The following is a 25,206-nucleotide window of genomic DNA, read 5'->3' as shown; positions in this document are numbered from 1 at the left end:
GTCTTATTTCATCCATGTATTTATTTATGAAATGCACAAAAGCTAGATAAAATGATTGTTGTATAGAGGAGTAATTACTTCAAACAGGATTACATTAGCAACAGTGTGTGATTGATGATATATACAAAAAAGCATAGGACAATGTTTATTAAATGTCATGTGCAAAACCAGCCTTTCCCCACTTAGACCAGATAATAAGCATCGTATTACTTTCAATGATACTGATAACATCCGATTTAACATTCCCAAAGTTGACACACTTATGGAATGATAACTCAACACCATTGACACTTTGTAAGTTACATACCCACGTGTGTATTTTACATCTTAGCGCAGTAATGTACCCATACAAGTGCTTCAACTTCAACCACTTCTATTCAGTTTACGGTCCCTAATTTTGGATTTAGTTTGGCACAGGTTTGTTCTTCAAGTCAGCGTTGCCATGGAGCTAAAACTCAGGGAAAGGCACACATGCTAGACAAAATACACATTGCATATATTTAGAAAAGGAAAGAAAACGCTTAGTAAATATATCACATCTAAAAGCAGCCATATATAACTCAACATGGTAAGGACACTGAAATGCATTGAGTCAAAAACTAATTATTGTTTACAAAGTGATTGCATACGTCCAAACTGCAATGTTGCAGCGTACAGCAGACTTTAGTGATCTTAATGATCAAATTTGATTTATATAAAAAAAAAAAAAAAACTACTACGCTAAACTAATTGAACCACAGCGAGCATCTTCTGGCCAATACATATACACTAAACACATACCATATATGGTAAAGAGAGAATAATTCATGAAACACTCAAAACTATTTACAAAAAGTCAATTATTTTTGGCTGGATTGTTACTCGCGCATCAACACATGACCAAAAAAAAAAAAAAAGAAGCAAAATAGAGCAAAGCATACATAGGCAATCATCTTGGCATGCTACAAAACATTTGCTGGTCCAACAAATGCTTCCCTTTTTAATTCTACTGCAAAACTATAGTATAAAAACACTTTAAATACATATTTTATACACACTATCATTTCTGTGCATAAAGCAGTACAAAGTGTTAACATCAACGCACACTGTTTCAACTAATCAATCAGTCTACGCTTCCTATGTTAAAATCAGCTCCACTTTGAGTAATATGAAAGCACAAGAAGAAAACAAGGCACTGACCATATGTTCTTTTTGTTTTGGGGAATTAATATTTTCTACTGTTAAAGGTGAAGTCAACCTATATAACATGTTGAATCTACCACTAGTAGCCTAAACATGGTAATATTGTGTTTGTGGAATATGAGTTAAACCGCAAAATCCACCCATTTTTATCCATCTTAGGGGGCGGCCATTTTGCCACTTGCTGTCTACTGAGAATGACATCACAGTTGGTAATGACCAATCACGGCTCATCCATTTTTTTTTAAGCTGATCTGTGATTGGTTGTTACCGGAGCAACTGCGATGTCATTTTCAGTGAAGTGGCAAAATGGCCGCCCCCTGAGATGGATAATAACGGGAGGATTTTGCTGCTTACCTCATATTCCACAAACATAATATTAATCGGAATGCCCCGTTTAGACAACATATTGTAAAGAAATGTTTTGGATTAACTTCCCCTTTAAAAAAAAAAAGTAGGTGGACAGATGGTGCAGTCGGCTACAGAGAGACAGTACAAAATAATGAAATGAAGGAGGTAGATATGGCATCTCTACAACCAACAAATGTTTCCTACCTCCGGGACATTTATGAATCGGATCTTAGTGGAAACAGCATGATTAATAATGATAATGTACTAGAATTCAGCACACTTTCTGAACAATACTGAGAAAAGAACATTTCTATTTTCCAAGCTGTTCTTTGGTGTTAGCGAGGATTGCAATGATTCGTCTTTGAAAACTCCATTCAAGTTTTTCAAGTACCGTGATATCCGCAGGGTAACGCCGTGGCCACACCAGAGCGGACGCGTGCGTTGTTGAGTAGAACCCATGTATGGCTTTGGACCGCGCTCGTTTGGCTCTGTGGCAACATCAACCCCAATAAATAACAACAAACAAATGATGGTGACACAGTCGCCGCCCACCTCACACCACAGCGTGAACGCGGCTTACACTCTCAGTCAATGCAAAGCTCGGGCAGGCCCGGGAGGGGTTCCTATCTTAATCTATATGGTTTTACAATGACCCAAAAAACATTGGACATATCGCTGCTTATTATGAAGGCACGTACAAAAATAAATCCTATAATTCCTCAAATCCTTGCTTCTGTTGCTGGCGTTTAAGCCTCGACGGCCGCCTGGCCGTTGCCGTGGTGCTTGTATCCGTTGGCCTCCGCGTGGTTGAGCGCTTGCATCTCTTGGCCGGTGGCCCTCTTGTCTCGGGCCTCTTTTTCCCTCACCAGGGATCTGCGGTGGAAAAACAGGTAACCAGGCAACAGGAAGCCGGCCAATGAGAGGATCAGCAGGCCCACGTTGATCTGATTGGATACAAGAAATGTTTGCGTTAGTGCAGTGTTTGCTAACTTTTATTGAGACAACAACAGAAAAACAATCACACGGCACGCAAAAAAAAACACAAACAAAAAAAAAACTTTATGTACTTTCTTCCACCTTGTGTAGGGGTTTAACAACCTTTCCTGTTAAAAAGAGCCATTTTAGGCCAAATAAATCACCAAAATGTGTGTGGAGGGGCAAAACATTTGAAGATTGTGATGAAGGAAAAAGTGTCTTCGAGTTAGTCTAATAATATTGAGCACTCAAGAGCTAATTAGAGTTGTACCACAATATCCAACAAAAATATGACAGCAACATCTAATACGTGCGTATTTATGTTTTTCTACCTTTCTTCTTCCGTTTTGGACCTTTTCTTTTTGTAATTTTTTCAAGACTTTTTTTTTCTCCGTTTTTCCTAAAATATATATTTTTTTTTTTAGACTTTTCTGCCCTTTTGTTAAATTTAATGTTCTGCCTCCCATTTTCATATTTATATTTACATTTATGTCTATTTTTTGTCTTCTTTTTTTGCTGTCAATTTTCAATTTTCTGTCTTTTGGCAATTTCGTGGACATTTTATGTTAGTTTTGGGGATTTCTTTTGTTTTTGGACATTTTATGGGTACTTTTTTAACTTTTTCTTTTTCTGCCTTTTTTAATTCAATTATCTGACATTTTTTGCAACTTCATGGACATTTATGATAATTTTTAATTTCTCTTCCTTTTTGGACATTTTATTATCTTTTTTTTTTTTTTTTTTTAAACATTTTTAGGTAATTTTGACACCTTTTCATCTACCTTTTGTCTCTTTCCGACAACTTAAAAATTTGACAATTTTTGAATATTTCATTATTCTTTTTTAAAAAATCTAAATCATTGATTTATTTAAATAATATCCATCCATCCATTTTCAGTACCGCTTACTCCTCATAAAGGTTCGTGGGGGTGCTGGAGCCTATCCCAGCCGGCTTCGGGCAGTAGGCGGGGTAAACACCATATGTGGCTCCAGAGTCGCAGGTTGCAGTGGAAAAGTATTTATTGGTTCAACTTCTGACTGTCACTATAAATCACTGGCATAGATAGAAGGAAGTCAGTCCAGTGTTGCATGTGTACTATTTTTTTTCTTTTCTTTTTACCACCAAGGGAAATTGCATTTTGTCAGTTAAAAAAAAAAAAAAAAATCCATAATCCTTAGTCAGGATAGTTAAACGTGTCCTCACCCATTTGGGGTTTCCTTTAAGAGGGCCAACCATGGCGATGAAGAGCGGCTGCTGGAGCAAGGCGACCACAGCGCTAATCATGGACTGGAGGCCTGTCAGTGTGCCGAAATGGTTGGACGGGTAGCTAATGGTGGCAGAAATAATGGATGGTTACCAAAAGCTAAAGAAAAAAGGAAGTACGTTTAACAAAGGGTTAGGAAGAAGTAACTCACACAGCCGCGTAGAGGCCTCCGCAGCAGGAATGGATGAAGCCTCGGACCATCGTGTGAAGGATGAAGGTCAGGATCTAGCAGACACACCAGAAAAAGCGTAAACACGCAAGTGTGAGCGTTGTTGTATTTGCTTGACACGTGTGCGCCACCTGTAGCGGCAGGGAGTCGATGAGGGAGCAGCAGCCGAAAGCGATGAGCAGCAGGTTGGTGAAGATGAAGGCCCTCATCACGTTGGTCACCTTCTGGATCGTGCGGTCTCGCTTGGTCCCGCTGGTCTGACTGAGGGGACGCGGTCAGTCGTGTTAGAACCACCAATGTGGTCGTTATCCAGCTGCCCATTTGGTACTGCTGAACATATCACCAAGATCCACTACCTCTTTTCACTTCCTGGCTTGTCCTCTTCACACTCCTTCATCTTCCAGTCCATGATGTAACCAATCAAAGGACACGTGACGAGGCACAGCAGCTGCAGGGTGCCGAAGATGGATGAGTAGAAGCTCACTGAAAGAGAACGTATAAAGTCATATCAGTAACAAAATGAGGGATCTATGTGGCGTGTCTTGATGGGCCAACTGCTCACCTTTCTCCGCACTCTCTTTCACCAAGTCTTCCGCTGCTGTAATGTGGGCGGGGAAAAGTCAGTCAGTAAAGTGAACTTATCTTCTGAGAGTGTAAATAGGCGCGGCGACACTCACGATGTTCTTCGCCGTGCGTCACCATGAACTCAAGCATCTTGTTCATGGCGCCCATGAAGAAGATGATTCTCAGCTGGGACATCCCCATTGTGACCAGACTCCACAGGAAGATGGGGGAGAAGACAGAGCGGCGGAAGGGAATCGCGTCTTTAGAGAAGGAGAAGGACGCGTTTTATTTTAAACAGCGGATCAAGTGAAATCACAAGTCGCTACTTTGCGTCACGTTTTTGACCTACTGGGCCCAACGTTGCCTCCATTGGGAAGTTTCTCCGTGGAGTGTCTGATGTCGCCATTTTTTTCCCTCAGGCTCTCTCCAACTTTCTCATCCGATGATGGCAACACTTGCAGTGTGAGGATCTTACTGTCACCCATAAAAACAAAAAAATGTTGTGATTAACTTAACATATTTGTAGCATCACATATTGCAGTACACCACACACGCTAACCTGTAATCAACTTCTTCGGGCGTCGGGAAACCTTCCGTGGGCCAGTTGATGAAGCAGTTAACAAAGACAAACCCAGCGAGGCCCGCCCAGGACCACATGATCACCTCGAAGGACACGCCTGCATCATAGATCAGCTGGAGGGTAAAAACATTTTGTTTACATCATAATCAGAAATGATTTAATCAAGTACATGCATTTTAAAACTCTTTTTACACAGTTGCATCGATAACAAAATTAAGTGACACCATCACCTTTACTTGGATGTTAGATATTAAAAAGTTACCTTGACTCCAGGGAAGGTGACAGCAGATGAGGCATACGAGCCGATCATTAGAGACATGACAGTAGAGCTCAGGGCACCAAACATATTAGGCAGCTGGTAACACAAAAGAAGGACGGATCAAACAAATGCTCTGTCATATCGTTTAATAAACAAGAAACAGATTCTAGATCAACACAACTTTCCCCTTGATCCATCCATCCATCTTAACTTAATACCTAGCCAGTTAGCTAACTGTTTCATAAATACTTCGTTCTTACGTATTTTATATATCTTCTAGAATCGACAATACATCAAATATGAATGAGGGAAGTTCTATCTCCCATTTAAAAGTACTAGTGAGGACAAAGCATGTACTAGTAAATGGATCTTAACCTGGATGTCAAAATCTAATAACATGGAATAAATGATCGAACAAAATGTTCTCATTTGGGGGGGGGGTCATCTAAATGAAAGTCACCTGAATTACATGATGTTGTCCTAAAAAAGAAATAAATAAATGACCATTTTAAAAAATAAAATATATATAGTTTTTATTTCTACGTCTCTTTCATTCTTTTGTTCTTTCTTTTTCTGTCCATCATTGCGCAATTTTGACCAGCAGGGGGCAGGCATCTTCTGTCTTTCCATTACAGTACAGTCGGTGTGCACTCATTGACACAACTGTGAGTATGTTAATGTTATGTCATGTTAATGTTAACACTACATTCTGTATCATGAGTAAAATTAAAAATTAAAAATGAATGAATAAATAAATAAATGACTAAAAGTGGAAATAAAAACAGATGTAAAAAATATAATTCAAAAATTAAATGGAAATGGAAATAAAAACAACAAAATATATATTCATAAACAGATAAATAAAAGTACAAATAAATACAAACGAAAATAGAATTAAATATCAAACAATAAATAAAAACGCTCTGCTCATTTGACTAACATTTCGACCTGACAGAGCGTCTGCAGCATGAAATAAATAAATGTGAGAGCGAGCAGAGCGTTTTTATTTATTGATTGATATTTAATTGTATTTATATATTTATTTTTGTATTTATTGCAACATTTATTTTTTATATGTATTTTTTATTTTAGAGAGGGAGAGATATTCCGTTTATTTTTGCATTTAATTTTGCAAAAAAACAAAACAATTTTAATTCTAATTTTAGTAATTTATTTATTTATTTATTTTAAATGTAGGCAGTTTTCATCCTCCATATACCTCCACTCATGTTGCCGTTTCTACACATTCGCAGCAACTGCGTATTAAAAACGCTGACGAACTTGGGCGGGAGAGAAGGGCTGGCACCAGGCACTGAGACCTCCTCACACATCAGGTTGACCTGTTTACATAATAAGCACCTTAGCCCACATGACAAAGCCTCCATTGTAGCACGGGCACACTCAGTGTAGGTTACTGTAATTACAAGTTTTCAGTACGCCAGTGACGCTTATGAGATCACATGTGACGGGTTGTCGGTATGCTGCCCCACAAGCCCACTATTCTCCCTAACTAATTACAACCATGAAAACCCAACTACTTCCTTGAGTGGGGTTTCCCAACGCTAGCATCAGCAAACTCCCTTCTTTATAAAAGTGGGGTCTAGAAGTGCTACATCCAATTCCTATAGTCCTCATTAGTGTCAAAGGTGAGTTAGAACATGGCGGGGTACACCCTGGACCGGTAATAGCTCGCCAACCACAGTCTACAGTACTCTGTCCGACGATGACATTGGGAGCCAGAGTGAGAGCTGACACGTAGTGAGGCTCACAAGGGTCAGCCGGGGAAAAGAAGTCAGTCCCAAATGGAGAGTTTGGCTGCTCACTTGTCACCTAAAATCATCTCAGGTTTTGCTCCTGGTGGGCTCACTCACCTGAGGCCCCTTGCAGTGGCTTTAATCACCATTAATCACTCATGACATCAGGCCAAATTTGAGGTTTAATTATGTAACACTGGATTGTAAGGGGAAGTGGAATTTAGTGGAAAAAATGGGGGGTCGTATTAGTGATAATTAAGGATGAAAGGAGTGTAAATGAGTAAGGACGGAAATAACCCCATAAAGCGGAGACTCCCGTTAAGGATCAACAATCCTAATATGGATCAACAATTGTGGATGTGGTATTAAAGTTAATCATTTGGCCTTTGGTTCATACAGAGGTTACTAATCCCAAATCCATTTCTTAAATTTCTTAATCAGTTTCTCGGTTAATAAAAGCAAAGAATCATAGTGGGACTTTTTTTTGCTATGACAGCTGCAGCCCGTCTCCGAGAGCTCTCAGCGGGGAAACACCAAATGACAGCTGACAGTGCTGACCATGTTGAACAACTATCACTCGAACCTCGACCTCCTCCAGCTGCTCCACATGTGTATTAAAAAGCTGAGATGATCACGTCGCCTTCTAATAACAAACGGAGTCTTTTCAACTTCCTTTGGAGTTGACCCCGTGTGACTATACAGAGGCTTCTCCATGCTCCCCCGTGGTGCTCTTTACTTAATATTTGCTGAGCGCTGGGAATAGCGACATGTCTCGTAATACAGTGGAAGAACACGTTTTGGGTTTTTTTTCTTTCCACTGGTGTGTGATCCAACAAGCCCCTGGAGGGAATTCCACGGCTGTTAAGACTCGGCGCACGAGAGGCCTGTCTTCATTCCTGGAGTACCGATGTGAAGCGTAAAAGCCAAGCCAAGAGTGATCATTATTAAGACGGGAGGGCACACCTGAAAGGTATGCTGGGTCAATGGGTGTGTGCTTCTGATAATGGTTTGGCGGGAAAGTGATGTCTCTGAGCGAAGCAACCTTGACCTTGTTTGAACTTTAAAAAATATGTCTGCGGGCTGTTATATATATATATATATATATATATATATATATATATATATATATATATATATATATATATATATATATATATATATATATATATATATATATATATATATATATATATATATATATATATATATATATTATTAGCAAGATTAATGGAAACAATGCCATCAATTAATTCAAATTTATTGGGACGAATGCTTTGTTATTTTATTTTATTTTTTGTGGCTTGCGCATACCATCGATTGCACAAATAACCTAATTGCAAACAGCTGCCTTTTAACAAAAGCAAAGTCAGAATTACCAAATGAGTGACTTTGACACTTTATTTCTTCTTTAACCACTCTGGTAAATAAACTCATGCAAATTTAATACTGGTAAAACAGTTGTTTCAAAGCTTGTTTGATATCAGGAGAGTTCAAACAATTAGCGAATCCCAGAATGGAAAATAACAAAACACAAAACATTTTGATTGTCATTTGCTTTTTCATTTTGTGAAGGGGAAAACATTGATTAAAATTGTAAAATCCTATTTTATGTAGAAAAAAATGAGATTTTATTTTAATCAATTTTAATATTTTATATCATCCAGCCCAACTGGTACCACTTTGCATGTGTTTTAGCGCCACTGCTAACATTAACTACTTATGCCCACCAGATATTGATTATATAAAATGTCTGTAGAAGCTAGAAGGAGAGTTTCAGCGCCATGTTAGCCGCAAATGCTACATGCAAGATGACTGGCTAGTGTGTTAGTAGATTTATGGCAAACAGGTGCGTTTTAAGTTGTGATTTGAACTGAGTGAACGTCTCTTCCTGCCATTGTTCTGACACGTGATCTTGGCGCAAAGCCAGCATTAATACTCACTCAGCTGTCAAACTTCATGGGAGTGTTTGTGCTGGTATATCATTAACGTTTTTTTTTATCCTTTGTGAATAGGACATTAAGGTGGCGCAAACTTCAGGTGCAAATGAAATACAATTAATGGCGCTACGAGCGGATGCCGCTCATTCTTTGTGGATTCGACCCAGAATGTTTTATCTTCACTACTAACATAAGCTTTTTGCTCTACGTGCATACTAACAGGCTATGTTGGGTCATAATATCTAATTTTGATATAATATGCAGCTACCATGTGACAAAATGAAGCAAAGAATCAGTTTGTTCAAGGCGGTGAGAAGGAATTTTCCTGCCAACGGGAACTGAAAGATCTCTTTCAGGGAAAGCAAACTTGGTATTTGGGCGAGATGCCTCCAATCAGGATGTGACGTGAGCCTCCAACTCCTCCGAAAAACAATAACAACACTGTGGATGTCATTCAGTTCTGGACGGTGGGGAGGGGAAGACTCAATCAGAGGTCAAATAGGGACAACTCTGTTCGGGTGTGTGTAGTCGGAATTAGAATCATCTTTATTGGCCAAATGTGTTCAAAACACAAGGTATGTGTCTATGGTCGTTAGAGTCACGTATTGTAGCAACAAGCAACTAACAAAATGAAGCGTTAGGAAGTAATATATGATTTTTTTCCTATGCTACTAGTCTGTACATTGTAATCTGATTAATTGGGGTTTGTGCAATATGAATTAAGCAGCAAAAAATCCACCTGTTTTTATCCATGTCAGGGGGTGGCCATTTTACCTAATTGAAAATGACATCACAGTTGCTCAAGGCGCAGGTAATCACCAATCATGGCTCAGCTTGTGAATGTCATATGACCAAACTCAGAAAACAGGTGAACGAAAATAAGAAAAATTTAAAAATGAAAATGGCAAAAACAAAAGCAATACTAGAAAGTGTGAACGCCTTGACAACATCTTGATCTACAGTATATGTCGTGCCAAAATGTTAGCATAAGTTTTAAAGGCCTTTAATTCTCACTAAAAGTGTTAAAACTGGAGAATATTTTGTTATTTCTTGACCTTAAAGCTTTAAAAGACAATTTTACGATTAATGCATGTTACGCACTGAAGTGCGGCCATGTCAGAAATGTGTAAACAAAATATATATACATAAAAGTATAAAATATTAATCGATCTTATCATGTTGATAGTACCTATGGAGTGTAATGTATCCATGGTTACCATAGCAATCACTTTGATATTGGTGAAACAGCCAGGGCTGTTCCTATCATGTTAGTGTTAGCATCTGCGCTAACATTATCATTCAGTGTAGTGGCCACTTGTGTATAAACACCCTAAAATATCCAGAAAACCTTTATTTCAACACATAATTATGATTTGATAATAATAGACGCTAGCATGTTTTTAACTTCTAACTGTGATTCTATTTCCTTGAACTAGAAGATATTGTTAGCCATTATTTGCTCACCACTTTGTCCACAAAGTGAATAATTAATAAATGGCACACAAATATACCATTTAAAAAGCTGTGCCCTCTGGATGGAGCATCCTTGAATATAGCTGGAAAGAATGGCAAACATCACAAGGCATGTGTTCACTAGCCAGTGTCAGGTTATCAGTATGTGTTTGCTAACATGATAATATTGTGGAAGCCTGAAAAGGCAAATACTTCAAAACATGTTTCAGTGGAATATTTTGAGTGGATGTTATGACTTAACACTGACAACAGACGTTTGTATAACTAGACAATCGCATCACGTGTCGCAAATAGATGAGCATAGAACTCGGGCACAGGCTAAATTCAAAATGTACATCGTACGAGGGTGTAATTGACATCACCAGCTTTTGGACTGGTATGAATATTCAAGCAGTTTCAGTGGTTTGCAGTGTAACTAGCTCCTGGCTGGAGTAGGCGGCCGCCCATTCAAGTCTTATCTACCAATATTCAGCTTTGAATATATTTATTTGGTTAGCGTCCATTTTCTGTGTACTGAAACACGTGGCCACATTACACAGCCACATGTATTAAGACCGAATTGATTAGTTGCAGACTGATGCGCAAAACAGAGAGAAAGAGGAAGGGTGAGCGTCACGGGGCTAAGAGAAGACAAAATGTGGCCTTGACCGTTTGAAATAGAGGTGAGTGGGCCGAGAGCTGGCGGGCAGAGGGTGTGTGGCTGAGCGATGGCCGCTATTGGTGGAGGGGAGGGGATGGAAACGTACGCTGCTGCGGGGACAGTACAAACCAAAATACTTGCCAGGTCACGGGAGGCGCAGCAGCAATAAAATGCGCTCGGTGACTGTTCTTAGAAGCTGACGCATCACACGCGAGAACACGTGTTTGATGTAAATGTAAACACAACACACTGTTGCCTCAGCTGAGGCAAACAGAGGCTGCGGCCACGCTAGCTACAAAAACTTTCCTGATAAAAGAACACGAGACTGATTTTCTCACTGCAGCTCTTATGCAACGCGGACACTTGAGGCTGTGGCGGCTTTAACACAAGCAGCTGTCAAAACGCACATTTTAGCGCCTTGTGGCGAAGATAGGCAGTCGCTTGACTAGAACACGTGTGCCGTTGGAAGCGTAACATGATTTTTGTTTGGGTGCGTTTGTGTCTTTTAGGACACTCGTGTTGACTTTGGCACCTCTAAACATAACACTAAATATTTGGAATGCAGTGCATGGTGGGCACTGAGCAGCAGCACAACTTTATCATAAAAAAAAAAGGCAAATATATATTCTATGACATAACTGTGGACCGATGTAAGATTATTTATAATTCACCAAAGTGACCTCAAACATGCGGAAGTTAAATAAAAGCTGCAGTGTGCTTTACATGGCATCCTCTGCTGTGTTGTAAACAATTCCAGCCCACCACAGGCCCCCATTTTTTTCCATTACATTATTAATCAAGAAAATAGTACAGTATTATAAAACAAATATCAAAGGAGACTGTCCCATCTCTTGCATATCACTCAAGCAGTGGCAGTATTTCGAGCTTGTTCGTGATAAAAATTTTGGCTCACAGCACAGAGCAAAAAAATCGTCCAAGACTTCTTGCATTAAAAAAAAAAAAAAAAACACACACACACAAAGGTGAATCATGTCACAGATATTCCAGCATTTCAAAGTTACCCAATATTTGTAAGTCTAACCAAACTTTTTATAACAAGTGATAACGTAGTGCTTTTAAGGAATTTAACCCCCAAATTTTCTTGACAATATGCTCTATAGTCTAAACACGGTATTCTGATTAATATTGTGTTTGTGGAATATGAATTAAGCAGCACAATCCACCCGTTTTTATCCATCTTATGGGGCGGCCTTTTTGCCACGTCACTGAAAATGACATCGCAGTTGCTCAGGGCTCAGTTAATGACCAATCACGGCTCACCTGTTTTCTGAGTTTGGTCATGTGACGTTGGCAAGCTGAACTATGATTGGTCAGGTAATGACCTGAGCTCTGAGCAACTGTGATGTCATTTTCAGTTGAAAGCAAGTGGCAAAATGGCCGCCCCCTGAGATGGATAAAACGGGTGGATTTTGCTGCTTACCAGTAGTTCATCGTCCATAAGCACAATATTAATCATAATGCCATGTTTGGACTAGTGGGGTCAAAATATTATTCGAAAGAAAGCTTTTGAGGTTGACTTCCCCTTTAAATCTGCTTACATCACTACTTCCTGTGTATATTTGTCATCAAGGTTCTACTCTAAATTTAGGCTGTCCTCAAGGATATACTGTATGTGTAAACGCAACATTGGCTTTTATTCTTTTGATTTGTCAGTTGTGCGCCTTACCGTGAGCGATGTGAAGGTCAGGCAGATGCCCCCGAAGCCGTTCATGGACAGAGCCAGGAAGATGAGGGCCGACAGTGCTGTAAGGAAAGAGTTAAAGGCCAAAACTGTCATCACGTTTGTTGGCAGATGCTACTGGGATGCCCACAGAAGTCTCACATTTCACTGTGTTTTTAGTATGTGTGTGTGTTTATGTGCAACTCGAGTCCCACGCTTCTGTGCCAAAACACCATGTAACACCGTGACTACCCTCATAGTAAGCTGCTTCTCATACATAGGAGGGAATACATTCAAAAGGACATATCCTGCATAATGAACTTCATACCAGAGCTGTATCAAAATGTATGCCTATTATGTGGATTATTTTGGTTTTAGTTTGCAGTTTACATCACATTGAAAGGTTTTCTTAGTACTCTAACTGTTGTGAATTCCGATTATGGGTGAGGCAAAATATTACAAACTAAACCCACAGGAATGAATACAGTAAATGAGCATCGTTATCCAATGGTGAAGGCATCATTTTTTATGCAACTCTTATGTTTGGTCTCATTGGAATGTGCAGGTGTTCCTAATGAAGTGTCCTGTGATCGTTCTGATTCCAAGTTCTGCATACTTAAAAGCAAGTGACAATGTGTTGGTGGCAGAAAAACTATGGCTGGCTTGCGATGACATCATCACATCACACGCCCGTCTTTTTGTTATGTTCTTGCCAGCGGACGCATTAGCGATCCGCATGTGATCACTTTTCCATTTGATACTTTCGCCCAACCCAATTGTGAAAGCAACATGTGACAGTGCTGAAGGTTATCGTAGCTGATGGATTCATATCTTCCGTGTGCATGCGTGTGTAGTTGCGTGTGTTTGTGCACTCACTTGGTGGGTCGTAGGCCGAAACGGCCATCATGATGCAGGACAAAGCAAAGCACGAGCTGTAACCAGAGAAAGTACATTGAAACCTCCAGCATGTGACATCATCTCATCACTGGACGTTCATTCAACAGTTTCAAATGTGTGTCGGGGACATCTGACTCATCCGCGTGTGACGCTAACGTAGCTATTGTGCAACATTGCCAGCACTCACGTGAATAAGGAAAAGTAGATGTTTGTGCATTTCTCAAACCTTTTCTATCTTTTATGTATTTATTGTAGAATTGATTTTTTTTATGTACTCAATTGACAGGCTGTCGGCAACATTTTGCTAAACACACACCCAAGTCACACACTCGTGCCCCACCTACACTCAACTCATTGACTCACAAAAGAGTCCTTCCTCCCACTTGGGGAATGCAATCAGTCTGCTTTTTACTACTTCAGGTAAAGAATGAAATATTTTCACTCGGTGTTTCCTTCACCCTACATTATTATTATCATTTCATTATCTTTATATTTATGTACTTTGGTGATTAGTTGATTGTTTAGACCAGTGTTTCTCAAATTTGTGCCAGCAACACCTCCAAGGTTCGCAAAATCAGTAGCATTTTTTTTTTTTTTTTTTTCAAAGGTGCATACCTACTTGTGGGGATCGGTGCTTCATTTAAAAATACTAAACCAATGATCTTTCGTAATTAAAAGTTCAAATCAAATCAAACGTTATTTATATAGCACCTTTCATACATTCAAATGCAACTCAAAAGTGCTGAACAATTAAAACATCCATAATACAATAAAAAAATAAAATAAAATAAAAACACAGACACACGCGCAAACCACAACATGGCGGGGCACAGAAGAACCCTGTGAGGAAAGGCACCCAGGAGGAGTTCATCCACACTGAGAGGGATGATGGCCAACCACCATAGTAATCTTCTTTTTTTTTATTATTATTTTTTTTTTAATTAAAAGTTATTCATTCAGTCTGTTTCGTAGTGGGAATTGAACTCACTAGTCGCTGTTTTGAAAAATAGTTGCTAGAGCGGTCACAGAAGTCGTTAAATATACAGTATCAACCAAAGGGCTAAGTTGGAAACACTGCTTTCGTTAGCTAGCTTCTCTCTGTTGGCAGCCATATTTTTAGCGGAAGCAGTGCACATTAGCTGGTGAATATCAAAAGCATCCTGCTTTTTCACTGCAGTTTTTTTCCACTTTTAGGCCATGGAATAAATGAATTTGCATCAGGATCCCTAGGACCTGCCCTTACACACAGTTTTGCAAAAATGGCTTTAGCAGTTTTTGAGCGAGCCCCCCCCCCCCCCCCCCCCCCCCCCCCCCCCCAAAAAAAAAGTGATGACTTCCAACGCATTACCTGCCCACCAGGCGAATGGGGCGCGGCCCAAACTTGTCCATCAGGATCCCGAGGGGCAAGGTGGTTGCGCTCAGCAGGAAGGAGCCGATAGTGAAGCCGAGATTCAGCATCTCTTCTTGGTCCACACAGCTGAGCCACTCCTCCACCTCGCCGTCGGACGAGTTGCCCAAAGACACCACCACTGAATCGTTCTCTGCGGATGTCACGCAATTGAAACGCATGTCAACAAATCGCAAGAAATAAACATCATCATCACTTGGATATTAAATCAATAGCAACTTAAAATTCTACCCCCGAATCAATCACTTTGTGAAGAAAACATAAACAATCAGATGCACTTTAAATGCCGGCTGGTGTGTGCTGAATCCCATTTAACATTAGTTTGAATGTGACTTGGCGGTATGAAGTCAGGATCCCAGTTATAAGAGGGTGTGCACACTTGTGCAACCACATCATCTCAGTTGTTTGTTTTTACTTCGCTACTATTACTTACTACTTAAAAGTTTTTTCTTAATGAATTGTAAATGTAGAGGCCACATTAATGGTGGAAAAAGTTTATTTTCTTGTAGTTTTTTTTTACATCACAAAAACTGACGTCAGAATAGGTGTGTGTAGACTTTTTTTCTGATTTTTTCTGCTACATTATTACTTATAATCGTTCTAAAGTTTTATTTTTTTGGAAGGTGACAAAATTAAAAAAAAAAAAAAAAATCAGATACAATTTTGTTGTGTGTTTTACAAAATAACACAAACTCTAACCCTGATTACTGTTTATTTGTCATGGCTGGGTCATGCCAGGTTTATGTCTGGGTCATGACCGTGTGGTCAAGTGTCTGTTTTGAACTGATGTAACCAGCATCTAGTTTCAACTGGTAAGACGCTACGTGATGTCAAGAATCTTTAATATCTTTATCTGGTCAACAGCCAATCAGATAATTCCATGTCAGTCCTGTAACACACATGTCTAGCCACAACCAATCAGATCGATTCGCTGTCTATATAAGCCTGTCTGAGAAGTGTGTGTTTTTGTCAGATTATTCCCTCTGTTCCTCTGTGCAACTCCACCGCCCAAGTTAACTTAGCTTCTCGTGATTCTTGATACATTCTTGTTGTTTCTCGTCTAGTCAAGTTTGTTCCACGCCTCTCGATGTTATGCGAATAAAGAGTTAAAACTCTTATTTGTGTCTGCATTTTTTAGATCCAATTCCAGAACATAACATTATTAGCCAATTATTGTTGTTTACTATTTATTATTTAGTGATTAAAAAAGCAAAAATTAAGCGACATCAAACAAGAAGGATGGATGTACTCGCCAACCTTTCAAGTAAAAGCAGATGCTTGCAAATGTCATATTTTGATTCAACACAAAAGACAATCTATGGTGCCTGCTTTCATGAAGTACTACACAAGTTGAGATGCTGAAATCAGAGGATTTTACTCATATAATGGCTCTTAAATGGTTACCGTAGTAGAATAGCTGTTGAGTAATTCGATAATCGACTAATTGTGGATTAATTTTGACACCTCTGCATATGTTCAACATCTGAAGTATTACGTATGAATGAAATACCGGTATGACTAGGGTTCGTTAGAATGATATGTAATTATGATGCCATTCTATTCTTAGATGAGAATTCATCTTGTGTGGTTACTCTATACACCAACACGAGTTACAATACTTAAAGACTTCTATTTAAAAAAAAAATGCAATATAATAAGTAATTTTATAGAATTGCCTCAGTCAAAGTATTAAACCAGTTGTGCATGATTATTGACATCGCAATTAAGTCTGACTGATTTGTTTTTTACACCCAACTTTAGTGCTCAGTATTGTAAATAGTGACACAAAGTCCATCAGTGGGGCCCACCTGAGCAAAGGTGCGAGTAGAATCCCTCTCGCTTCAGCATGATGAGCAGCGAGCCCCAGCCCAAGAGCACGGCCGAGCACAGCAGATTCTCGATCACCGCTGTCACCGCCATCCACCAGCGCCTCCTGTAGGCCTGGAGGAGAGAGGGTGCCATCGCTGATCTGCGGCAGAGAAGAAGAAAAAAATAATGGCATATTATTAACCCGCCAAAAGATACATTTCAACAGGAGTTGCTTTAAAAGGCAGCCAGAAGAATAATGAATTTATTTTGTTTACATATCCGGAATGACAAGAGGTGCTACTAGCCACCAGCTAGCTTGCAAGCTAACAGGCCGAATGCCATGTGCAGTAGGCTACTGTATAAAGTATTTGGAAACAAATCTCTCAATTCACTTTACAGAGTCTTTAAATTATTTCTCTCTGAATTCATTTCATTTAGAGAGGAAGACATGAGTGAAAATGAACAATCTTGTTACCCTTTATTTCTAAAAATACATTATTAACATTCCAAAAGCAGATGAGAATTATACAGATGCAGATGTATGACTCACTTGCCTCAGCAGCTTGTCTTATGTGGTTAGTAAAACTGTTGGTGTATTTCTTTTTGTGATATACAGTATTAATTTAGCTTTAAGTTATTTTATTTTATTCCTTCAGTTTTATGCATATGATTATGTAGACATTGCAACAGTTTGACATTCCACTGTCTTCAAATGTATTTTAAATGTAATCTTGTTCCAATACAAATAAAAAAGGCGACCATTTATTATTCGAAGTACAACTTTACATATATCGACAACATTTTCTCCCCCATTCCCTAACGAGGCCCCACATGCTAAGTGATTGTTTTGTCACAGTTTGACACCAGCAGTGTCTCTTTTCTAATGCAGGGAAGTCACAAGGGCGACGTTTGCATGTGAAAGCGCCGTCGCGAGGACGGGTGACGTCTACCCAGCATCGCCTTACCACAGCACGGGACGAGCCATAATTGAGAAGTGTTGCACAGACACACACATAAACATAAACACACGCACCCCGACAGATGACGTTGCGGAACAAACAATATCAGGTGCCTGAGAGAGAACACGCGCACATTTCTGCACACACAGGACAGGTCACCCCAACCTGGAACATACAGTAAATGACCAATACAGTCATGACCACCCTGACAAACTCGCTCTCTGTTACACACACAAGGCTGGAAAACATTTCAAGTGGGAACATGAGTCCAAATATAACCAGGTGTTGATCAAGATGACGTGGATGGGAACACAGGGAAAGAATTCTAGTGAGGGACAAATGTGAGCAGGGCTCCTTCAACTTTTTACATAGAGTGCTGGAATTTGAGTTTCATGAAGTCCTCTATTGACCAAACTACACGTCTCCCTCGCTACAGTATATCACAAATTTTAATCAATCAATTCTAATGGGTACAGTGATTAATTGAAATACAAGTGGCCAAATTTAGGATTTTGTTCAAGCCGTTGGGAGCGGATCAAGTGGTGTCCCATGCTGTTGGTTCCCCACGCAGGCACGAATAGTACAGATTGGATGTGCGTGTGCCACCATAAGCGATCATGAGACGAGTGTGTAATGTGATTATTCACAGTCCAGCAGGCTGCGATTGTGCTGAAAAGAGAGTTCCAAAAGGGGGAGTGGTTGTTTTGTAAGTGACACCGCCGTGCTACTATTATCCTCTACACACACACAGCAGCTGACATTATCTTAAATCCACCTATGAATTCTCAATCAGCATAAGAGAATCACTGCTTTTTAATTACTGTGCTAAAAAAAAAAAAAAAAAAGCAATGACAGATATTTTTAAAGAAAGACCTATCTATGTCAATATAGTATTTTCCTTAAAATTGCATGAAATTAATGGCAGTTGTCTATTTTTCTAAATTCGAATTTGTTATGTGCTGAGGTTGGATCCCAAGGTGCAGACACAAATAGGATTTAACTCTTTATTCACACAACTTGACTGAACAAAAAACAACAAGAACGCATCGAGAATCATGAGATGCCAGGCCCCCTTGGGCTGTGGCGATGCACAGAGGAACAGCGGTAATAATCCGACAAACACACACACTTCTCAGTTTGGCTTAAATAGACAGTGAATTGGTCGAATTGGCTGTTGCTAGACGTGGGTAACAGGAGTGCCGTGGAGTTATCTGATTGGCTGTTGACCAAGTAAAGAGATTAAAGATTCTTGATATCACATAGATCCTGACATCACAAAGCTTAAAACCAGTTGAAATAAGATGCCGATTACCTCAGTTCAAATCATCAGTTCAAAACAAGACACTTGACCTCACGGTCATGACCCAAACTTAACCCTGGCGTGACTCAGTCATGACAAAATGTCTAATTCCTGATCGTAAAATGTCGCGAATACTGACATCTTGAAATAAGGCCTGGTATGGTATTGGCCCGATACCTGCTATTGGAAATTGCCCATCTCTATTAATGTCATTGATAAATTACCGGGAATTGATCATGTGTCACTCCAGATGATTCTGATAATTAACTCATTCCTGCCCACACATTTTTATTGAAGCAAACCGTTTCGCTCCGGGCTGTTTTACTTGATTTTGACTGATTTTGCAAGGCCCACAGAATAGTGTGTTCTATTGCTATAAAAACATGGAACCTACCAAAGGAAAGATTAGAGTCTCTTCTTTCATCAGGAAAAAAAAGTACATTTCTATCTGTTTCCGTTTTGCAGCAGTTAGCATTAGAATATAGCTAAGTTTCATTAGTCACAAATCTGTTTAGAACTGTGAGGAAATCAGCACCTTTGCAACATGGCCCTGGTTGATCTTTTATACTCTGCTGCCACCTGCTGGCCGTTTTTGTAATAACTACCATTACTTCAACCGTTCTCTGCTGTTCAGAGGCTGCATCAAAACCTGTATGCTCTAGCATAAAAAATAAATAAATACACATTTAAATATGTCTTTGGGACACTTAAAACTTTTAAAATAGAACGTATTTATACGTTTTTGGGAGCAAATGAGTTAATAATGAACGGTCAATGATGTACACACAAAACGTTAATTAGCCTACTGGTAACTGTAATGACGTGTTTATTTTCAAATCCTGCTTCATATGTCAAATAATGCTTTTTAACTTGAGCATGGCCATTTGACATTTCTTCAGATCCACTATGGAAAATGATAACAATAAATTAATTTATGAATTTCTATATTTTAAAAGTTGTTTTTAATAGGATAGGAGTATTTCCTCCGTAATTGTTCTAAACTTAATGAATAAAGCAAAGCTTTACTTCTGTCTAAATGAAGCTCCTCAACTCCAACATGTCCCAAGGCTCCAAGTTGTATGTTTTATGAGGAGCCAAATGCCTAATTTGGGACCCCAGACAAAATTGTTTACAGTAACACCAAACAGCTATGTATAATTGAGTTGTAAAGTGATAGATACTGTACATTAGATTGAATGAAATTCCAGACCCCAACTGTATGTTACGCATTGCTAAATTGGGAATGCGTAGTTCATGCATATGTATCGTGTAGTAGCCATCGTAACCATTGAATGAAAGAGTCACCTGGTCATACTAATGTTGTATTGCTGTGTACGTTATTTGTAACATATGGCAACGTGATGAAACCTCTCCTTGTGCATGTGACGCTTGATCTTCTAACTTCAAGTTAGTAAGCAAAAATGGAGGAATAAAAAGCAGAGTCAAATGTTAGTTATAGTGTTCCATGGGTATTTCTAAAGCACTTTGATTCAGTATGAAAGCTTTAGATTTTTTTTTTACCCCATTTAAATGGGAATTACAACAAAAGTGTTGCAATGTACTATGTTGTGTAGCACTTGAGCTAACATCCACACACCTGGATTGGAGTTCTGCACACTTCCCTCAACTTCCTGGTATGAACGAAAGGGGTAGATGTGTGTGTGGTGGGGAGCGGCTACCATAGGGCCCTCTTGTGATGCATTTAGGATCAACACATAGTTCAAAACAGCAAAAAAAAAAAAAGGTTGACATACTGTTTTCACAGCGCTGTGAAGTGTGCGTGTGTGAGCGGGAGAGAGGCACGCCATATTAGGAATCTGCTTCCTGAAAGCCAACCAACTGAATGATGCAACGTTACATGGACGGATAGATAGATAGATAGATAGATAGATAGATAGATAGATAGATAGATAGATAGATAGATAGATAGATAGATAGATAGATAGATAGATAGATAGATAGATAGATAGATAGATAGATAGATAGATAGATAGATAGATAGATAAGATAATTGATGCTCCCCCACCCCCATAAAAAGGTTTGGAATTTCCCATAGATGCCTCAAGTTAGCGGCGATGCACTACATTTATCTGAATGAAGTTCCTTAACTCATTTCAACATACAGTTCACTAAGATGCCACAGGATGATGGCAAAGCACTACTTTTGTCTGAACGAAACTCCAAAATTTGCTCGTTATTTGAAACCAAGATTCTACAAGAGACACCAAAGCATCCATCCATCCATTTTCTTGACCGCTTATTCCTCACAAGGGTCGCGGGGGCTGCTGGCGCCTATCTCAGCTGGCTCTGGGCAGTAGGCGGGGGACACCCTGGACTGGTTGCCAACCAATCGCAGAAACACCAAAGCAATACTACTAAAACAAAATAAAACAAAAGAAAAACCGGTGAATAGGTGAATTTGCGAATACCAAAACACGAATAGGGTTAGAGTTAGGGGATTCACTTTATCTGTTTTCAAATGTATGCCGTAAAAGCACAAAGTTGTCCGGAAATAAAGACTTTTGTAAAGTACAGAAATGCACCTGAATAATATAACAGTACTTTGTTACTTTGCATCACTGCCCAGGAGCCATAGCTTCCACAACTGGTTTTGATTTTAATATGTGAGGACTCACTTGATGCTATACAAATGTTGTGTACATCAGTAATTCTCATGGTTTTGTTTTTGGCATGGTTTAATGTTGGTCATGATGCTGGTACATGGAGAGTCGGGTAGTTTCCTATAAGGGTTACTTAGTGTACAATGTTTGAGTCATTCACTGATGTTATTCTCTGTTATGATTAATCTATTACTATACAAAGATGGCACTAGTAACTCTCCCTTTCAAGTCGTTTTGTTGATGCTCCCATTCGGATTACTCGGGGATGTTTCTTCACCACGACCACTCGTGTGGACCACTGCGGGTCACCCAAAACAGCAGGGGCAACTTTCCCCCCCCCCCCCCCTCGCTAGTTTCCGAGAAAATAAACTCGGCCCTATGGGCGTTCAGCGCCCGCGACACAAAGGATAACCCGATGCTGAGCTAACAGCTGTTTCTCCGCGGGTCCGGCCTCCGTGGGTCCGGTTACCGAGTCCGGCGAGGCGGCCCTATAGGACTCATTCCGGGACCAGTCTGCTGCCACGTTCACGTGCAGGCACCGGGCTCATAATTTATGCGACACGCGAAGCCACCCTGGCGCTATATATATATAGAAAACCTTGACTTACTAATTTCCTCCCAAAAATACACATGGGAGAACCACTGGTGAGTCATTTCAAGAACAAAGTAAAAGTGTCAACTGAAAACTTGCGCTACCTTAGCGTGAATATGGAATTTGAATGCGTCTGCAACGCCTTCATTCATTTAAATTCGATCAAAAATAATTTGGGTTTATGGAGCATCGTGCAAATTTTACGTTTAGCCATTTCAGGAATGTTATTCCCCAAGCTAAATTTCAGGATACTACACTTTACGCGAAGTCAGTGAATGCAACATTTTTTATTTATTTTTTATCTATAAGATAAACGCGTCTGCGACCACCATCAAGTAACCAGTAGGCTATAGGCTATGTGGGTACTATAAAAAAGTGTATAGTAGTAATGTTTATAATTCATTTCCATAGTGAATACAAATGTTTAAAATGTAGCCTATTATAAAAGTAGAGTCGAGTTTTTTCCAATGACATTTTCCCCCTCCCTCATGGTCACTTCCTAAACATAACAAGCAACTTGATCCTCTTTGTTTTTCCTTCTTTCTCCCCAAGTCTATTCTTCCCCTATATTCCAACAAGTATGTGAATTATTGAACACCAATTTTGGGTAAAGTTAGTGTTGTAAATGCCACGTGTGGTGAAATGCAGCCAGTTGCGTTCATGGCGCCACTGAACACACAGCGGCTCACAGATAGAGGAAAAAACGACTTACTTTAGTTGTGTAGCTTGTCCCTGAGGAAAATGTTTATGAAGTTGAGTCGTGTAAGACTTTTCTTATAAAATAATATACTTATTAAGAATGTCTGACTCCCAGCAAGTAAAAAAAAAAAAGTTACATCAAAAAGTTTCCTCCGCATCTGCCTCCTTTCTTTCCTGTTTTAATTCCAGAGAGCTCTTTTGTCTCGTTGGTTACATTTCTAGCGCCCCCTATTTTGCCTAATTTGACTTCTAATCCCCTCCCTCTCTTCGAGGCTTTACCACCGTTAAAGGGGTGGAGAGAAGTCACCACCCTTCAGGCGTCACTTACTTTTTCCTTCTTTTTTTTTTTTTTTTTTTTTTTTTTTAACTCTGCTCGGGGCGAATGTCTGCAAAGTGAGCTGAAAAGCAACCATTCATCCAACAAACCAGGGTGACTGTTTGCATACGTTATAGAACTCTTTCTGACAATCATAATCAATATCAATACACACACACATGCACCATTTAAGTGGAATAGTTTCTGTAACAGAAACACTCTTTCAATTTCAAATAACCCACTCTCAAAATATACAGAAACTTGAAACACTTAGTTGAATTATAGTTATACTGAGATAAATGTCATTGTAGCTGTAATAAAATACATTTCTAAACATTATTTAAAATGGCAAATGGCTCTCGAGCACCCCCTAAAATGGCCTTTTGCCTCTCTCCTCTGTCCCTCTCATTCAAATGACATAACAAATCTATCTAACAGGTAAAATCCGTTTGAAATAAACCATGTTGTTATGAATTTGTTAAAATCTGTTCCTTATAATTGTTAAAACATTTTGTTTCATATCAGACACCTTTTAAATAGCAGTAATTATGCTCTAAAATTGTGTTTATCAACAAATTTGCGATCATTTTATAAAGCGGTTTTCTCATGTTTTTTTTTTTTTTTTTTTTTTTACCAAGTGGCATTAAAACAACTCTCCAAGTACTGTACTACCATAATGACATTAAAATACAGTATCTGAAAAGGCTTGCATGTTAATCAAAAATGAGTCAGATTAATTTTATTCCTCACATGTATATTTCATAGTACAGTACATAAGCCACTGTAAGCAGTAAGCACCATGATGTAGTTTTGACCTAAAACTGGGTCTAAATATAAGGGGGGTGATATGTACTAAAACAATGATTCAATAAAATATTGCACATAATAGTTTGGTGAACAACCGGTCTTAAATATTTAAATGCAAATTATCATACTAAAAAGTTAAATAAAACTGAGCTGTATAACTGTGATTATTTGGTTTACCACCAGAGGGAGCCCACATACCACCCTTTGAGAATGACTAATCTAGAGGAAGAGAAAAAGGCGAGCTACATGGCTCAGCAAAAATGAAAAAATGACACCATCCATCCATCCATCCATCCATCCATCCATCCATCCATCCATCCATCCATCCATCCATCCATCCATCCATCCTCTGAACCCGCTCATCCTCACGAGGGGCACGGGCATGCTGGAGTCTATCCAATTGTCTTTGGGCGAGAAGCGGGGTCCACACTCTGGTCACCAACCAATTGCAGGGCGCACATGGATGTCATGTCTACTTTGCAAGGGAACTGTTGGGATCAATTTTGTTTCGGATTAGATGCGTTGTCTGTGAAGCGTCCTATATTTACATCTCTTTGAAACTATTATTTAAAAAAAAAAAAAGGGACTGGAATTTTTTAATTAATTCATTTCAGTTTTAAAGTCCCTTTCCAATCACTTTATCTTTGGGGTGTTAGAACTCAGAATGTTATCATAAATATGAACTCATACCTTACTTCTTAATAAAATGAATAATAAATTCCTTCAAAGGTCAGACAAGGGGTATTATAATTGATAATGGCAGAGCTTGAAGATACTACAAGTATATGTGTGTGTGTCTCTTGCATGGGAATAATGTTGGGAAACACATGACAGGCTGCAGCCCACCAAAGTCAATATGTTTAGTCACACGTTCTGCAGAAGGCCTGTTGCACAATCTTTTGACTGAACCATACTTTGCTCTTCACCGTGTTTAATTTTCAGCACTAATCTCATTTAGCTGCTGAGTAACA

The 25,206-nt window shown here is 39.2% G+C and overlaps 1 protein-coding gene across 1 annotated transcript; it reads right to left on the bottom strand.

The window, feature by feature from the left end:
* Window position 1: 1 nt before the first annotated feature.
* Window positions 2-23,350, bottom strand: slc43a1a (solute carrier family 43 member 1a). Its single transcript, XM_077532102.1, has 15 exons — window positions 23,126-23,350; window positions 16,941-17,101; window positions 15,073-15,265; window positions 13,704-13,759; window positions 12,834-12,910; window positions 5,346-5,438; window positions 5,063-5,196; window positions 4,853-4,977; window positions 4,617-4,763; window positions 4,502-4,537; window positions 4,296-4,422; window positions 4,071-4,200; window positions 3,922-3,995; window positions 3,710-3,833; window positions 2-2,474 (listed from the first exon to the last, which is right to left on the bottom strand). Exons 2-15 carry the CDS (start codon window positions 17,092-17,094, stop codon window positions 2,277-2,279), a joined length of 1,668 nt encoding a protein of 555 aa, XP_077388228.1. The 5' UTR covers window positions 17,095-17,101; window positions 23,126-23,350; the 3' UTR covers window positions 2-2,276.
* Between the last annotated feature and the right edge of the window lie 1,856 nt (window positions 23,351-25,206).

This window comes from Festucalex cinctus, chromosome 9 (assembly GCF_051991245.1).
Source record: "Festucalex cinctus isolate MCC-2025b chromosome 9, RoL_Fcin_1.0, whole genome shotgun sequence".
NCBI classification, from domain to species: Eukaryota; Metazoa; Chordata; class Actinopteri; order Syngnathiformes; family Syngnathidae; genus Festucalex; species Festucalex cinctus.
The sequence above is the reverse complement of the archived record's forward strand: the minus strand, read 5'-3'. Positions and strand labels throughout refer to the sequence as shown.

What these genes read in the sequence shown, in the direction of transcription:
- slc43a1a (XM_077532102.1), bottom strand. Translation starts at nt 17,094, where the DNA reads ATGGCACCCTCTCTCCTCCAGGCCTACAGGAGGCGCTGGTGGATGGCG. An exon ending in TTCGGCCTACGACCCACCAA is followed by an intron (nt 12,911 to 13,703) that starts GTGAGTGCACAA and finishes CTTTCCTTACAG; the next exon opens with CACTGTCGGCCCTCATCTTC. An exon ending in TCACCTTCCCTGGAGTCAAG is followed by an intron (nt 5,197 to 5,345) that starts GTAACTTTTTAA and finishes TTTACCCTCCAG; the next exon opens with CTGATCTATGATGCAGGCGT.